The sequence below is a fragment of the Nilaparvata lugens genome, chromosome 9 (assembly GCF_014356525.2).
Source record: "Nilaparvata lugens isolate BPH chromosome 9, ASM1435652v1, whole genome shotgun sequence".
Classification (NCBI taxonomy): Eukaryota; Metazoa; Arthropoda; class Insecta; order Hemiptera; family Delphacidae; genus Nilaparvata; species Nilaparvata lugens.
This window is the reverse complement of record NC_052512.1, coordinates 24,249,137-24,268,565: the sequence shown is the minus strand read 5'-3', so window position 1 is coordinate 24,268,565 and position 19,429 is coordinate 24,249,137. Positions and strand designations below refer to the sequence as shown.

General features: G+C 35.1%; 1 protein-coding gene across 1 annotated transcript in view; it reads right to left on the bottom strand.

Moving 5' to 3' along the window:
- Positions 1-12,399, bottom strand: part of LOC111056251 (ubiquitin carboxyl-terminal hydrolase 3) — a 28,410-nt gene extending 16,011 nt beyond the window's left edge. Inside the window, exons 1-5 of the mRNA XM_039435645.1 lie at positions 12,041-12,399; positions 9,988-10,135; positions 6,120-6,284; positions 4,412-4,594; positions 2,023-2,209 (exon numbers count right to left, since the gene is read on the bottom strand). Of these exons, the coding sequence (XP_039291579.1) occupies positions 2,023-2,209; positions 4,412-4,594; positions 6,120-6,284; positions 9,988-10,135; positions 12,041-12,131 (774 nt within the window). The 5' untranslated portion in view covers positions 12,132-12,399. The remainder of the gene's footprint in view (positions 1-2,022; positions 2,210-4,411; positions 4,595-6,119; positions 6,285-9,987; positions 10,136-12,040) is intronic.
- Positions 12,400-19,429: the final 7,030 nt, after the last annotated feature.

Here is a 19,429-nt window from a genome sequence, read left to right as displayed (position 1 = left end):
TTCATAAGATATGAATTGTGTTACAGTAGTAGCCAACACTTCTAATTCTGCCGCCTTAACGTTCATACAACATAAAAATTCAATGAGTCATCGAATCTAATGAATTTTTAGTTTATATGCTCTAGACGCGGCGGCTCTAAATAACCACGCGTCTCGAGACTCTGCTGAGGAATTGCACCTTTAAACTGCTGTAAACTGAACCACAGAATATCTTACAGAAAGGAAACTTTCAATCTAACCAATGTAATTCACAGAGCACCAAGACGCCATCTTGAAGGAAATTAGATTTGCTCCAACTTCCCGACAACCACCTACCCTAATCGAAGTTTGGCTCAACATATCAACAATATTTACATGGACATAAATTTTAGAAGTTCAAAGTCAAATGTGTAGAAAATATATATCAACACATTTTTCTAATCTCACCACGTATGCAATCTGCGAGTGTTTCATGAATAAGTAGCTGATAGCTTGTTGAAATGGAATAAACATGTTCTATATTATCATTATCAAATTTCTAATCACTTAGTTCCGGCTACACAAAAGCGGGTTAAACTTTTATCGTGATTAATTCCACGAGAACCAATCAGAGAAGCCGTCTCAACACCTTCTCTGATTGGAAATTAATCAATATTATAATTTAACCATATTTGGGCAACCAGACATTAACTCTTTCAATATATCTTCAATAAATTATAAATATCAAAAATACAAACTCCACACAAGTTAAAACTGCAGCGTTATTTTCAAGTGAGCTTGAATTTTTGCTTGACGAACCAGTTTCGATGAGTGCTTGAAAGTTTGATAACTTCAGTTCAAGAATGCTTTTATTCATGTGGATTTGAGTATTCAAGGAGCTACATAACTAAGAACGCTACAAAAATAAGGGCCGGTTTCCGAGCTCGGGATTTAGCCAAGTCCTAGACTTTCAACAGCTGGAGTCAGAAAATTGGCTTCCCGGAACGGGGCGTAGTAATAATTTTTATGATAATCTTTATTTTCTCATTTCTATATTTGGAAACGTTTTTTGACGAAATAAAACATTCCTAAATCATTCAAAATAGCTGAAACTTTACACTATTTTCTCTTTATTTCATTTTATGATCAATTTTCTAGTTTTTCGAAATTTAATTTAAACGTAGACTACAACTACGCCCCGTTTTGGAAAGCCACTTTTCTGACTCCAGCTGTTTAAAGTCTACAACTTAGCGATATCCCAAGCACGGAAACCTGCCCTGATTGTCTCTAAACCAGGCCCTTGGAGAGATTTATTCAGTAGTATCTATCTATAATATTATTGCAGGGTAGATTTATGGAACCGTTCCCTTTGAATCGCCTTTGTAATAGTAAAAAGTAAATTCGTATGGCTTTTATTGGTGGGGAGTCCCTTGCGGGAAGGTCCCACCGCCTGAATATATAATTTAAGCCGTCAATGGGCCTTACGACTGTCATACTTCAGCCGGGACCAATAGTTTAACTTGCCCATCCGATAACACGGGAGTGATCTGGTTAAAAAACGTGAGAGGGTTGAACCCGGGATCTCTGTGCTGCTACGCAAGCACAATAATAATAGTAATATTTGTGATAGAATTTTACGTCACATGGACGGAAAGAGCCCTGCAAGAGACATTCACGTCCAAGTAACGTACACTATTTTTTGTCATAATAATCTAATAAAGAATAATTGGGAAATAGAAAACATTACCTGCTTGTGCTGAAGTTACTACTTGCATTCTATTAACATAACCTAGTTTACAATTTCCGAATCAGGAATTTCTTGATTGCAGTTGACAAAACTTCTTCCTGGAGCGCTAAAAGGCGGTTTTTGAAGCAGTTTTGCTGTTCCGGAACTACGAAACATACTCGACTGTAAAGAAAACATATGATTTTATCACAGTACAGTATGCTGTAATGAGAATCATGTTTATTTGTTCTACAATCAGCTATTTACCGGCTTGATATTTCATGCATGTAAAACAGCTGAAATCGAATGACTATGACAAAAATGAATAAAGAAATCACCTTTCTCAGTTCTTCGGCCATGAGTTCGTCACTGAGCTGATGACTGACACTCCTGCTGCTACGGCCGTGATACACCTTGGCCCGTGTTGTTGTCGTGTTGCTGTTGCTGTTGCTCTTACTGTTGCTTCTTACCACACTGTCCAGCGAAGGCAACCGCTTGAAGTACAGACAGAATTCATCGATGTTGCTGTAACAGAAACGAACGCTGAAATCATACCACAGAATACAATACAGAATGGAAAGTCGGCTAGTAGGCCTATCCTGACGCCAAAATCCGCCATCTTGAAAGAAAGTCTAGCATTGTAATAGTAGCGGTAATTTTAATTTTTAACAAGATGGCGCAGTCAGGTGACGTGGTCTTGGTGCACTCAAGCCTTGGCGTCATGTAAAATGCATTGGTTGGATTGATACTTTCCATTCTGTATGTATTCTTTGATCATACCCTTCTTGGAGAAGGAGAATGAGGAGAAGGGGGAGGAGGACGATGAGGAGGAGGAGGAGGAGAAGGAGGAGGATGAGGAGGAAGAGGTGGAAGAGGAAGAGGAGGATGATGAGGAAGAAAATGAAGAGGAGGAGGAGGAGGAGAAAGAGGAATAGGAGGAGTCAAATACAAGCGTTCTAATAGGATTACTCAATAACAACTATTATTAATTGAATAATAAATTCAAATTGATGTGTAGGTACGGGATAAGGTGCGTACAGATATACGCGCCGCGAACATGAGCAATTCACTTTTAATCAGCTGATGCCAAGCTTTTTATATCTGTATCTTACAGTTTCTGTAAAAATACAGATATAGTCAGCTGATTAAAAGTGAATTGCTCATGTTCGCGGCACGTATATGTGTACGCACCTATAGGAAATACATGATTGACGCATAATTTAAACAACAGAATGCCTAAAAGCAGTCGCTGGGACCCTTAAAATTGATCAGTTGCGACCTGAACTTCACCAGACCTGAGCCAGCCAGGTCACTTAATATTATTTTTTTCATTAACACATCAATTCTGACCTAATAATTGAATTCATTAGTTATTTCCTACATAGCTCAAGTAAGAGAAAAGTACGTTCAAATCGTGCATCCACCCAGTGTAGTGTCAACGTGCGTGACACTGGATCTTAAGATCTCCAGTTTGATACCAGACCGAGTCAATATTTTTGTGCTATTCATTTTCAACTTCAATGAAGATTATACAAGTAATTTTGTAATTTTGAAATGTTCCTGAAAACGTACAGCAGTATGTGACAAGCTTGGACCACCCGCACGTCCATTTCCGTAATAATGCTCTACAATAAAAGTAGTTTCTACAGTTGTTAGCACCATGTTAACAAGAACTAGCCTCATAAAATCTGGTGTGGTGCACTCACACAACTTTCCTTGTCGTTATGAAAATTGATCACCTGACGCTTGTGTACTCGCGCTTCTCAAGTCTACTATTCAAAGATATGAGACAGCTGGTGATAGGTCAATAACGCTGGAGACACACGAGGTCTGCTATCTCTTCGTAGTGAATGATTTAATAGAACCAACAATTGCCAACAGTTTGCAATTTAATAATCACATTTTCTCGGATTATAAGCTTATTTTCAATTTTATGTGGAAATGTTACTGGACATTAATTGCAGAGATTTTCATGCTCAATCTTTTCCACTTGAATTTTTTTGTTTAAATTGTATATGAAGGCTGATAGTTGAGAATCTAAAATCAAACTTTGCATAGATGGGGCAAAGCTCCTGGAATTTTTACAGATATAGGTCATGTTGCAATTGATAGGTAGAGCTTATCAATGACTATTTCAGTTATGAATTTGATAAGAATCGTTGGAGCCGTTTTCGAGAAAATCGCGAAAAACCCTGTTTTTGACAACATTTTCGCCATTTTAGCCACCATCTTGGATTGCATTTGATCGAAATTGTTCGTGTCGGATCCTTATAGTGTAAGGACCTTACGTTCCAAATTTCAAGTCATTCCGTTAACTGGGAGATGAGATATCGTGTACACAGACGCACATACACTCATACACACACACACACACACACACACACACACACACACACACACACACACACACACATACAGACCAATACCCAAAAACCACTTTTTCGGACTCAGGGGACCTTGAAACGTATAGAAATTTTGAAATTGGGGTACCTCAATTTTTTTTGGAAAGCAATACTTTCCTTACCTATGGTAATAGGGCAAGGAAAGTAAAAAGAAAGAAGTAATGCACGCGAAGCCGTGGCAACAATCACCAATTGAATCAGCTGATCGAGAAGGCAACTGTAGCTGATTCAGTTTCAGTACAGTTTATTTTGGCTGATAGGGTATAATCTTGTTTGAAGTTGCGCTAAATCTACATAGCTTTACAAAATCTAATAAAAAAATTACCTGAGCGACTGTAGCACAGCATTCATAAAACAGGTATTGCCGAGATTTCTCAATCCAACCACTTTTTTCTCCTTTTTCGGACTCTTTATAGGCGAGGACTGTGAGTTGTTGGCCATCTTGTGTGGAGGAGTAGGGGTGGGGTTGTTCTCCGAACCCCCACTGCCGCTATCTGCCGAGTGCGACCTGTAACAGACAATGCAAGAGGCTCGGTCAACGTTTTGGGAGACTATTCACAGACCTAACCAGAAATCCGCTCAAAATATACCAAACACATTTGGTCACCATCAAACTGTCTTGTTTTCTTTAGGGCTACTTTTGAATATACATTTAATAAAAATAAAAATTCAAGTACACTTTTTAAAATTATTCAGTCATAACATGATTAATGTTGTCTAAGTACTAACATATAAGTACTCTCTTTATTTACATTGTTCCACATATTGAACGAATTCCACTACAAATAAAGCTGGATTTCCGTTTGTGCGTAAATGCCGTCGTCAACCACGATAGGGTGAGGATCTCAGATTGGTTAGATTTCAATTTGTCTGAATTACCTAAAAAATTGTGTTCAATTATGTTTTAATGGTGGAGGTATAATTTTTCATACTTTTAATAAATGGCAATATGTTGATATTATTAGGAATGTTTCGACTCTTGTATAATAAAGACAAATAATGAAAAGCTATTTGATGAGATGTTTAGCACACTTGGAATTTGTACAATATGAATGTCAACACTGCTTGTCGTCGTAGACTGCGGAAATTTACGCACAAACGAAAATGCACCTTAAGAGCCTGGACACACAGAGAGCAATCTGTGGGAAACGATCAAACAAAACAGTCTTGGTATAGTAACGATATAGACATCTAAGATATAGATATAAATAACGCAGCCGGCAAATCACTCACTGTGTGTACAGGTGCTAAACTTAGATCCTTGCATCCTAATGAATATTCAATTCATTTTATTTGCAATACATTTTTTTCTACAGTGCATCCTTAACCTATGACAATATAAAAATATATAAACAGAAATAATGTGATAAAATTTGAAAACAAAAACAAAATTATACATTCTTTTAGACAATAATTAGTCTGTTTGCTAGCAATCGAGTTAAATATACAGTACTAGGTGGTAGTGCCCTATCCTGTACTGAACTGCTTTATTTGTAGAGACAATTATTATTTGAACTTGTATCCAAGTTAAGGTGCAACATTCTCTGTAAAACATTTCAAATTTTCAAATGGAAAATACAAATAACAGAAATTATCTCGCTTGAAAATAATTCGATATTTATATACATGAAAATAAATGAGAAATTGCATAGTTCAAATGCTAATTAATAAATACTTATTATTAAACGAAAATCCCAATTAAATGCTGTAAATCAGCCCGAAAACTTCTGCTATTGCAGATATTGACAACAGGGTGAACAGCTAGATGGGAATTCGATGAGAGCTACTATCTATTTTCAAGGCCAGGAATCGAATCAGGTACCTCCTAATTGCTAGTCAGGAATGCTTACCTTTACACAAAACTGACCATTATTGTTATTATTATTATCTCTGGATAGCAGCGCTCATTTTATACGAAGCAATAGCTTAACCCTGTTCCAAAACAATTATTAATGTTCAGTTAGTAATTTTCCACAAGATAGTGTATTGAACTGATCTGGTGGATAGTTAATATTAAATAAAATATAGAATACCTTTTCCGCGACCTGGGTCGGAGCGTGCGTGTACGCGCAGTGGGCGGAGGGGATTTGGGGGGGTGCTGAGCCCCCAAGCCCCCCCGCCACCCAGCCACCACCCGTCTCGCCTGCTCAACCAATCCACCGCCCACATCATTCACAACAAACTCGTCACAGTCATAACTGCCAACAAACATCGATAGTTCAAGTATCAATATTGTAAAAATCGAAATTCAATATTTTTAATTTTAGAATTAAACCAATAGAAATGTAGATGGAAATTTATTACAGTCTCAACTGAAAACAAAAAAGGTATTATAAATGAATCATAATAATAAAAAAGTCATACTATTTTTTTTAATAGGCTGAAAATAATAATAGACCGATATATTTATTAAGGTCTCAACTAGAAAAAAATTGAATAGAAAAAACTTTTTCCAAGACAAAACCAGATTAGTTAACTTCAAAGGAGAGGCGTTATCAATAGTAAATTTCAATACCATTCAAGAATTACTTGAATATATCTATACTGAACGAAGAATATACTTGTATCAACTAATGATGACTTAGATATGTGTTTTTTGTTTTTTATTTGTTATTCAAAAAATAACAAGCCAACAGATTAAAAATCCAATTAACTATCGATAGAATATATCTCGGAGGTTAACAAGATTTTTCTCACGTTGATGTATTCCTTATAAGATACACTACTTCAATTATTTATGCCTATTTAAGTTGTAATTATTTTGTTTTATTCAAAGTTGTAGTTCTGTTGTTGTATTGCTGTATTTGTGATATCTGAGAAATTAATGTATTTATATATTAGTAATAATTTTGACATTTAGAAATTTAGACAATTGATACTATCAAATGAAGACCTATACCCTAATACATTAATTTGGGCATTAAACATTGAACGAGCCTTAACGAGTTCTTACTTTTGACTCACTCAGGGCCAAAGTTGTTGTCCGTCTGTTTGTATGTTTTAAAATAATTTTAAAAGAATTGATCAATCAGCTTCAAATTTTAAACACCAACTATTCGATCTTTTTTACAGGTCAAGTTCGTTGGACAAAAAAATTAACTCACTCTTTGATCCTTTTTCAGGATATAAAATAACATAGAAAGTGCATAAGAAAAAATTTGTTGATTTATCATTTAGTCAGATGAAATTAATTGCATGCTATTTCTGTAATTTTTCATTCCAAAAGAATTTGAAAAAGCTGATATTTTTAGGGAGTTATCACACAGATTGTCCTTTATGCGCAGACACATGATTTCAGCTGAATATTTAACAACATATTCAATTTAAAAATTTTATATTAACTCGCTTCCGTTAACGTCTGTCTGCCTGTAACATACGCGTAATTGATAATACTACTTGTGATAACAGTTGCTATGAGGTTGACAAATTTGCAATGACATTTTTTTCAAAGTGTTAAATTTTGTGAATAGAAGCTACTGTTAGTGTTCACTAACACTTGATTATTCAATGTAGGTACTCATTATTTCATTTTTTTATCATTTATTAGTATCTTCAAATACTGAGATCATTTAAAGGTTTTGAGATTTATCGATGTGCGGATGAACATGATCACGTCCCCATTTGAAAAAATGAAGTTGGATCCATATGACGGATCCAAGATGGCGGACAAAAGATTTGAAGCGACAGAAAGTAGTTTTTTGATTGGAATAGGATCCCCATGAAATCTACATTCATATCATACTTGTAAAAGAAATATTCAACTGTTTCCATAATAATTCTCACCGGGTCGCCGCCAACCTGTCTCCCCGACAACTAGTCTCCTCGCTATTTTGATCACAGGCGTCAGTCAATCCCCTGGCAAAATATACCATTGCCGCCAACTAGTCTCCCCGACAGTAAATCCCCTACTAGAACGAAGAAGCCTAGTTGTCGGCGACAACTAAGCTCCTCACATGCTCACGACAACTAGTCTCCCCGACAGTAAATCCCCTGCTGGATAGGCCTATGAGGGGTCTGGTTGTCGTGATCGTACCCGACAACTAAGCTCCACGAAAGCTAATACCCTATTGAACATTGAAACCAGCTTGAAGCGGGCGGGGGAGTAGTACAATCACAGATACTGTTGTACACATTCTATGAATTCGATTATTAGAAGAAAAGCTTGTTGGAGTTGTCACTTCTCCCACTGCAAACATAAAATTAAAAAATAAACTATTTCTCTTTCCGAATTCAACTGACTTGGAAATGTTCCTTATTGAACTGGCAAGCAGTTTCAGAATGAGTTTGTACGTCTCGCAAGTGATTCCTGCATGTATGCATAGAATATAACATTATTATATCATCAAGCAAAACTCTGATCTTCTGTTTAGTCTTCAACTTAGGGCATTCAAAACTTCAGATTGAAACTCTATACTCTTATATTTTTGTTTTTCCAAGTAATGTGAATTGTAGGAATAATTCTACATTGATTTGTCACTGTTCTCTTTTGAATAACTATTCATTAATTTGTAACTATACTCTTTTCATTAATTATGATTAATCAAAGTTGATCTTGATTTTCTAATATAGTATGTATTTTCTTCTAATATGAAATGTAAAGGGTTGTGTGGCAGCGAGTCCTGAGGCCCGCCGCAAAGTAGACCCACGCTAATACACGAAAAGCAACCTACGCCATGGGATGTTTTGTAAACCATTGCAATACAATTATTCATAATCCATCAGCTGACGAGTGGAATCATATGATTATGGGCATACAAGGAAAATCCACTAAGTCCATAAAAGTAAAATTTTCAGGAAATGAATTTCTAATTTTTAACATCAATCGTAATTCCCTTATAGTGATTTTTCACAAAATAGTTTCGTGCAAGGAGCTTGGTTGTCGGGTTCGTTGACAACAACCAATCTCTTTGCGTCAACTAGTCTCCCCGATAGTAAATCCCCTACTGGTTCAGAGGGGACTAGTTGTCGGGACCGTAGACGACAACTAAGCTACTTGGACGCTGACGACAACTAGTCTCCCCGACAGTAAATCCCCTACTGGTTCAGAGGGGACTAGTTGTCGGGACCGAAGACGACAACTAAGCTACTTGGACGCTGACGACAACTAGTCTCCCCGTCAGTAAAGCTCCTCTCTCAGGAGCTCAGTTGACGCCGTCAGTAAATCCCCTCGAATGTTTAGTTTTAGAAGGAGCTTTACTGTCGGGGAGACTAGTTGGCGCGTTCCCTTCTCACCAAGCCGACCTAAACATGCCCCACCTAACACATAACAAGAGCATGCTCAACCCAATCTAACCATGCTCAACCCGACCTGAACATTACCTAAACAAGCAATTAAGAGATCAATACAACAGTTCATGAGCGAGTTCTTCAACCTGTCAATGAGTACCTAGAATATTTCAATGTATATGTGTAATTTTGTTCGTTTCTATAGTCCAACTCGTGATATTTTACTACAATATTTCAATGTGTATTTGTAAATTTGTTCGTTTTATAGTCCAACTTTTGATATTTTACTTATTATTGACGAAGCCTATTGCTTACATTTTTGTAATGTTTTATGGCCAATAAAATTCTTGATTCTTGAACCCAGGATGTCACTAGTATAATCTAATAGGTAATGGATTTTCAACTACTATACAATCTTACTATCTACAGCTATAATATGATTAAATAAATTCAATTTAAATCAATTTAATAAATTTATTTCAATCAATTTGAAGATAAATGAACAACAAAATGACAGAATATTAAGCTACAACTTCATGATCAACACCGAAATTATCGATACTATCAAATTAAAATTCCATGTTTCAACAATTGATTTGTTGAGGCTGTACCGCTTGTCTTGAATAATTAAATTTATAATAAATAAATGAAAAAAAAAACGTCTGAATCGCTTACCAAAATACGGCCAAACTCTCGCAGTCCATACAGACATTGTGACAGGTAATACTTGAGGAATGTTGTAGGGCATGACCGTTGACATATCTGCCGCAGTGTATTTTTCCGCAATGTAAGCAAATCCACGGGCTACGATCCGTAGAACAGTCTGCGAAAATGAATTAAAATTTGATAGACTAAGTAGAAAAAAATACTATAATATGATATAATAGATTGAAATTAAGCTTGTATTATAGAATAGGGTAGAACTACTACCATGTGCCGAAGCAGAGGAACATGTCACCGATTCAAACATAATATAATATGTGATGATAACGGCCTGGAATGTAAATAACCACCATACGATCATCTCCCCTCCACCCACCGAAATGTCGGACATGGTAAGGATCGAAACACTGCCTGATAAAACCAATTCCTAGGTAAAGGAATATGTTATCATTTTGTAAGGTAAAATTGGCACTAACTGGGAACAGTAGTTGGAGAGAATCTAGGAAAGACTGGACAATTTATTACCCTATCAAGTTATTATACAATTATATTTCTTAATTGTTATAAGAATTAATAAATACTCTTTAAACTTATATTGTGTGTGAATTATTGAGTGTCTCTAGTGTTGCTCGTTGCTCATTCAGAAAAGGGCTCAGAGGATCCTTTTTGGTGCTGAGAGTCTTGCCTAATGTCGTTCCCTCTTTGAGAGAAAGGAGATCCTCTCTCTCTCTCTCTGTATTTTAAACTCTTTTCAGAACTTATGCAAATATGGGGGAGCTTGTAACCAGGCAGAACATCCAACCACATGAGACCAGAGACCATATGAGACAGACTAGATGTACCTTACCAATGACTGAGCAGGACTTGGCCCATCTGTCTGTCAGGCTCATCCAAAGTTGCCAATGGTGGCTAGGAATCTTCCTGTCAATTGTGGAGGGCTTTTGGAGGCTTATTGGTGGATGAGCCTCAGTACTCACTACGTGAGTTTTTCATGTTGAAAACAGTAGCTTGGTAAGTGCGTATTTTTGACATTTCGTTCTGTGTTATGCCTGCATTTGTTTGATTTTTTTTGACTTGGGATTTGTGAGCAGGCCTACTTGTTTTATGTTTTCTTGAAGTTGTCTCTGAGATTCCCAATGCCGACCATATGGACTTGAAATGAAATAACTCAAGTTGAAGAAGCATAATAAATAGGATAGGCCGTGAAATGGCCTAGGTCAACATTTGAAATAAACTTTTACCTACACTACGAGATGCTTGAAATATACTAGGCCCTATACTGCAAATAAATAAATTATGTACCTTCTCACTCAGTCACTTAAAAATTCACATTTTTAAAGCAAATACATCCTTATTAGGCTGGGATAAAATAATTGTAGACTACCTAGTTAGGCCTATATTTAACTGAACTGAACTTTGAAAATTACTAACAATTCAATAGATCAATTTTACACTATGCAAATCCAAAATCTAGTCAATTTAAGCCTATACTGTTAGAGAAATAATAACTAGAAATTAAAATTTATCAAAATATAACGTTTTATTTGACGTTTAAATTGATAACCTACAAGAAGCAAAGTAGTTTCAATTCTGTTCTTCATCACTGACCAGCCGTTCTTTTGGGATAAAATGTTGTCATAAAATATTTGTGTCAGTTAGTCAGTTAGGTACAATAATTATAATGGGGGATAAAAAATGAAGACTATACAAAGACCTTATTAGTCTAATTTTGAAACATAAAGCAATATCAAATAAAAGGTGTAGGATAGGTACTAAGTAGCATAGGCTAATATTTATTCAGACACAATCTCTATTACGAGCTATTGTAATGGATGATGTTGATTGTAAATTATTTAACATTTAAAATCAACAATAATTTTATCTACCAAAAATTGAATTCATTTTTTAAATTATTATTGATTGAGCTGTCATTGTTGAAAAAGCAAGAAGAACAAGACTATAAGAAAAAATAAAACAAAACAAATGAAATTAAATGGATGCTCTACAATGACACCATTTCAAACCAAGTAAAATGTATGGTCTAAAAACCGAACAAAGTACTCACCTGAGCAAATCAATTCCTTTGTTGCGTTTGTTTTATCAGTCAAATTGTTAGTTTGTAACTTTACACAGTTGATGAGATGTGGGCATTCCATGTTTGAATGTAGTCTAGGCTATCGCGTACAACCTACCCAAGAAATCTTAATTATTGATTGAATTTGGAATACTTATAAAAAAACAATCACAGTCAATAGCCTAGCTTTGTCACAACTTACTAACACATTTAGCTAAAGTATAAATAAGCAAAGAATTAAGTAATTTTTGAATCCTATTTTTACAATAATTCAGCAGGACAAACCCGCAGAAGAACAGCAGATCAGATCAGTCTGCCATTTTTAAAGCCTTCCAAATCTCTTGCAATGTATACCTATGTTTATGATCATGATAGATTCTATATACATATTCAACCAGTACTTTCAAAATAAGAGCATTGCGCATGACCAAAATATTGAACAACTACTATACAGTGGCTTCAATGGGGAACCACCATAGCCTCGACAAACTATAGCATCGACACGACATAGCCTCGACAAACCATAGCACCGACACGACATAGCCTCGACAAACCATAGCATCGACAAGAAAAATAAAGTTAAGCCTGCCACCACAGCCTCGACAAACCATAGCACCGACACGACATAGCATCGACAAGTCACGTGACACATCTATGGAAGTATGGCCAACCTACCAATTAACATGCAAATTTATTATTATTTAATAATATTATTATAGTTATTGATATTATTATTATTTAATAATATTATTTGAATTTATTTATTTATATTCATCATGCAATGTAATTATATAACATGAAAATACGTTAAGAATGTACTGCACATACTTTTGTTCTTCTCTAGGAGTGAATCCCCTTATAGTGAGATCCACGTTATAATGGCAGTGAAGAAAGATATTATGAAAAAACGTTGCCAAGTCTCTCGATTTTGCCAATGAGTGTACACAGCTGTTACTATGTATTCATCCCATTAAATTTGATCTAGTAATAATTATCATTTCTTGATAGAAAAATCAAATTAATCAAGAAATATATTTTTCATAATTTGATTCAATAATTTGCTTTCATAATTGATATTAGATTTTTATTTTTTTTACAAACCTGAAATAGCGGCTAATTTAAAAAGCTGTGATGCAACAATCTAAATTTGAAAACAACAGAAATCAAGTCATTTGGTGGGTATTCTCTATCCCAATTTCTTTTAAAAATACTTGAAAAATATATATCCTATTCAAAATAAGTAATTTTAATGAAAATAATTCTGAAATAACCTTTTAATATTATTTTATACCGGTACGAGTAGATCTAACGTGTAGGCTAAATGAAGAGTGGATCAAGCTTAGCATGGCTAGTCATTTCAGGTATTTCAATTTGTGTTTCTCATACGATAATGTCTAAAAATTATTTAAGTTCAAGTGATTTTAATGAAATCTTATTTTACTCACGCAAGTGCCACTTCCACTTCCTTGGAAAGAAATCCACTTCTTGGCACAAATTACATTGAGGAGATGTCCTTACTCAATATTTAACTCGAATTTTTCTTCTAAATTGTATGAGGAGAAGCAGAGGATGTTGATTCGGTACCGTACGTATGGAAAGTGTAATGTTGAATTACGGTATGGTAAGGTATCTTTTATGTTAGTTGTAAAATAACACCTTTTTTATGAAAACAACTTTTTTTCATATAAAATACAATACCTAACAACTAGTTTGTTAGGAATGTTGGATCCATTATCAAGTTTTTCTTGAACTTTTCTTAAGAGAAACTTGATAATGGATTCAACATATTTCGAAATTAGTTATTGTATTTTATATGATCAAGTTTAAAAAAAGGGTAGCCTACTTTAAAATTATTTTCAACTAACAAATCAAGTAGCCCTGATAAAATAGGCTACTTAATTAGAAAATGTATGTCATTTTTTGCCATTACACTTCTTTCACTCCCCATGTTAATGACTTTTTATAGCAGGAGAAAAATATTTGTATGATTGTGAAAAAAGACAGTAGGCCTATTAATTTATAACAACATAAATTTCACATTCCTTGCCCTACTGAGGCTACTAAAATTTGCATAAGCATTTCTAAAGGAGGGATGAATAAGGTATTTCCTGTCACCACTGTGCTATGTGTTACCATACCAATAAGAACTGGCATTTGTAATATTTAAAGGAAATGAGAAGAAAGAGGAATTGGTTTTGGTGGGTGTGATTGATGACAACTCTAGGAGAGGAAAGGTAAACACTTTATTTTACTTTACGTTCACTGTTAAACAATAGGCTATATAATAATATTATGCTAATAATCACACGGACAGAATTTATTTACTAACTTTAATTATTATTGAAACTAGAAAAAACTTGCTATGGATGTTAATTAATATTGGATTGAGCTTAAAATTCCTATTATCTAAACTCCTACACCGTATGGACCCCGGTTTGCACCCAGCACATTTTTAAAGATTTTTTCTTGCTATTTGTCTTTTATGAACGCAGCGTTTCTAATAAAGAAAAAATGGAGGCTTTTCCCTGGATCGCTGACCTGGCTTTTCAACTGGCTCGCAAACTCTATTAGCAACTTGATAAGGTACATGGATTTAATCATAGACTAAGTTAGATCTGTGATTAAATAATGTCAACTTATTCAATAATAATAAGATTTCTGAAAGTGAATCCATATCACTAATATTGTTTTCACTTAAATCAATCGAATGTTACTGGTGGTATAAAAGTTCAGGAGATACATATGTAGCAATAGTTTAATATCTTGTTGTCTCACTTGTCAAGTGCCTGATTAACATATTCATTTCAAAATTGTGATAATTATTGGTGATTGGGACTTATATAAGTACTATTAGGATGACACAACAATGACGCGTACACGTCGGACATGCATCATCCAACATCATGGGAATACATGCCGTGCAAAGGCGCTAAGTAGGCAATGTGCATCACACGTTCATAGAAAATAACGCAGGTCGGTAAAATGTTTCATGTCAGAATAATAGAAAATCCTTCAAATCCATGCTACGATATTTTTGGATCTTAACTATATTTCCTGAAAACTTACCAATCTTCAAGCGTTTGATTTCAAAATTAATAGTCAGGTATAGAGGTGGGTTCAACTGAAATACCAAATTTGCAAGGCGCCAAGTAGGCAATGTGCCTCACAATAAATTTTCAAGTTTATTCGGATTTTTGGACATTCTCAATTATTTAATTTTTATTTCAATCTTATTCTATTATGTTAATATATCAACTATTTCAAAATACGAAAGTTATTTTCTTGGTATGGTGATGTATTGTATGATCTCGATTGAATAAAATTCTTACTGTATTGTCCTACATTTATAATCAAGACATATAAAAGGTAAACTAAAACTTGTATACTTACCCTTTCCCAATTATTAAAATCCATATCTTGCGAAGGACAAACTAAAAGGTTAAAATGAAAGTTTAATCAATGATTTTGTGGAAGTAGGTACCATTCAATAATAAATTTCATTCTTATCATCATACAACCCTGTCAATAAGAGAATAAGATGAAATTAGGAGCAGGATAATTCAAATAATATTTAGAAATAATGGTATCATTTTTTCGTATTAATACAGAATTATGAGAATAATGTAGTTAGTTATTATAATCTAATGGCTTTATAGGTGGGGATCCCTGACGGAAGTTCCATCTTGCATAAATAGGTATTTAATTTACGTCATCAATGAGCCTCACAACTATCAGTCGGGACCGACGATTCAATGATTGTCACCCATCTGATAACATAATCATCTATCTCTACAAGAATGATCTAAAAAATAATTCAGGAGCGAAAGATGTTCGAGCTGGAAGTCTAGTGTTACATTTGCAAATAATTGTCAATGGATATTACAGCAGTATAAGCAGTGGCGGCGTGTCCATGAGAGCACAAGAGCACGTGAACCCCCTATGAAATTGCTACAATAAATTAAAGTTCAAATCAATAGAAAATTGATTGAAGTAATAGTAATACTCAAATTTCTTGTAATATTAAAACAATAAGGAGCGCACCAAGCAAGGTACACGCATTGAGATAACCTTTTGAATTATGCGCTACAGCAAGCAGGATCACTGCTCCAAGCGTTAGTATGGGTTCAAATGGTAGCTGGGCGAGTTCAATTCCCTCCCCGTGGGGGGTGGGAGACTATTTACATTAGCTTTACGGTGAGCTGCTTTCCAAGCAGCTCATAGCTGTGATAGTGTGCTTTGCATTGGCGCCATTGCCTTCTAGAGCCGTTTCCACTTATGAACTGTTCTAGCTGGCACTGGCTACTACTTTGTTTACTGTTTGCAGTTTTGCGTTCGCACTACATGTGTTGTCGATTTTGAGGTTAATTCTTGTTTCTTCTTTCTTGTGTTTTGAAAAGTGAGAATGGAGGGTTCAAGAAAGGTTTCAGTTAGCTATTTAAAAGATATAGTGTTCTCTAATTTATCAATCGAGGAAAAAATATCGATTAAGGAAAGTGGTAGGCCTACACCGACAATTGATATACATCAGACTTCTACATCGAAATCCAGGACATACAAGAGAGATTTCAAAGACCAACAATATGAAAAGACATCTTGGCTGTGTGGTTGTGAAGAAACTAACAAACTTTATTGTTTTCTGTGCTTGTTGTTTGCTCGCGAAAAAGGCGATCCAGCATGGATTAAGAACGGTGCGTGTGATTTAGCTCATTTGATTCAAAAAATTAAAAAGCATGAAAACTCACATGCGCATATTAGTGCTTCATTGGATTTCAATTTACTTGGTAAAATTGATGTTCGTCAACAGCTTGATAGTGCTTATCGTTTGAGCATCAGAAAACATAATGAGCAAGTCACCAAAAATAGGTATGTGCTTTCCAAACTTATAGACTGCATTAAATTTTGTGGTGCATTTGAGTTAGCTCTTAGGGGTCATCGAGAGGACGACAATGCTTTAAATCCGGGAATTTTCAAAGGCCTTGTGAATTTTACTGCAGAGCTTGATTCGGCTTTGAAAGAACATTTAAATAGTGCTACAGTTTTCAAAGGCACCTCCAAAGACATTCAAAATGAATTGCTGGACTGCATGCTTTCTGTGTGCCAAGAAAATATCAAACAGGAGATTAAAAATGCTCAATATGTTTCTCTAATAGCAGATGAGACAACTGACATTTCGTCTGCATTTCAGTTAGTTTTAGTTTTTCGGTATATTTTATCAAATGGTCAACCAGTAGAGAGATTTTGGAAGTTCGATAATCCTGAGGGTCATGATTCACAATCGATTGCAAAATGTATTTTTTCAAGTTTGGATACTGTCATAACAATTCCAGAAAAACTCATTTCTCAAAGTTATGATGGTGCGAATGTGATGAGTGGACAACATGCTGGTGTGCAGACAATTGTGCAACAAACCTATAAGCATGCTTTTTTTGTGCATTGCTATGCACATCAACTCAATTTAATTGTAGCACAAGCAGCGAGTCAAAATCAAGATGTAAGAATTTTTTCTCAGATTTGAGTGATATTACTAATTTTTTTTCAAATTCTCCTCAAAGAATAGATGTTTTAGACAGAGTAGTCGGCAAACGTGTACCTAGGGCGTCAGCAACAAGGTGGAATTTTAAAAGTAGAACTGTGAATACAGTTTTTGAATATAGAGAAGAGCTAATCGAGTGTATGGAGGAGATTCAATCCACATCAAAACAACCTTCTAGTATTATAAAAGCAGGTGCTATTGCTCGTCTTCTCAAAGATAATAGATTCATTTTTTGGCTCTCGGTTTTTCACAGGCTAATGCCTCATGTTGACATTTTATATAATCAGCTGCAAACAGTTAAGACAGATGCTATGAAAATCAAATCAAATGTTGAACATTTTATCAAAGCTGTTGAAGAGGAAAGAACTAAAATGAATGATTTGATGGAGATGGTAGCAGACTGTGCAGGAAGTGTGCCCAAACGTTCAAGGCGCGAAGAGGACACCTACCTCAGTAGAACAGTGGCTGCCAAGGAAACCTGTGACATCATCACCACTCAAATCAAAACCCGGTTCTCATTCACAACATTCTATTCAGCAATCTGTTTATTGGACTCACAAAAATTTGAACATTTCAATAAGGATTTCCCAGATACCTTGCTTGAAGATACTGTTAAGGTTTACTCATTTCTTGAGAAAAATCGCCTAAAAACAGAACTTGAAATAATTTTTAGAAGAGTAGACTTCAGAAATTTGCTTGGTGCTGTCAGTTTGCTACAATTTTTCATTGAAAATAACTCAACTTCGTCATTTTCCGAAACCTATAAACTTTTGTTGATAATTTCAACCATCCCAATGACAACAGCTGAAGCTGAGAGGTGTTTTTCTACACTAAAACGAATCAAGACGTTTTTGCGCTCCACAATGAACCAGGACAGGCTATCAGCATTAGCAATGCTGACTATTGAGAAGGAAATGATAGCAAATATCATTAACTTCAATGAGAAGGTGATCGATGTTTTCGCAGCAAGGAAGGAGAGGAGGATGGATTTTATTTTCAAAAAATGCTCTGTAAATGCCAACTAGAAGGAGGGTGAGTGTTAACAAAGTCTCTAAAAGCATGTTAATCCTTATTTCTTTGATTGGAAATTATCTTACATTGAGGAAAAATTATTGCTGTTTTCTGTATAATTTATGATTTGTACATGAATTATTCAATGGGAGTATGGGAGTACATCTTCTAGGTTGAGAATCCTGAGTATATCTAAATACTTATTATTATTAAACGAAAATCCAAATTATTATATAGGTACTTAATATAATACAACCCATTAGAATATTTTGTTACCTACGTAATAATATGATAGGCCTAGTACTCTTCTAGGAATAAAAAATTACATTCTACTACGTGAAACGAACAAAATTCACTTGAAACATGGGGTTTAACAAATTATTAAAGATCTAGATCTTGTTGCTCATGTTAAATGTGAACCCCCCATTAGTATTTGCACGAGCCGCCACTGAGTAGAAGGGAAATAACGGATGCGGCAGTGAATTTTTAAGAATAGTTCATTATGAAGAATATTCGGTCTTAGTGAGATCATTGTTACCCTGAAAGATGCATGCCCGTTTTCGTATTTATTGAGAGTGTGCTATGACATTTTCTCCGGTTCTCATTCAGACATTTACCATTAATTTCATAATTTTATTATGATGAGAGCTACACTTTGTACAACGAGAACAATTTCCTCTCATGGAGGGAAAACCATTTGGCATGGTTTCGAACACCGTTGAGAACATTCAATGCGACGAATAATAATAGTAATTTATATTTGATGGTGTACAATCTACCACTTATAGAGGTGCGTACAGTAATGCGCCATGAACACGCGCATTTCACTTTTAATC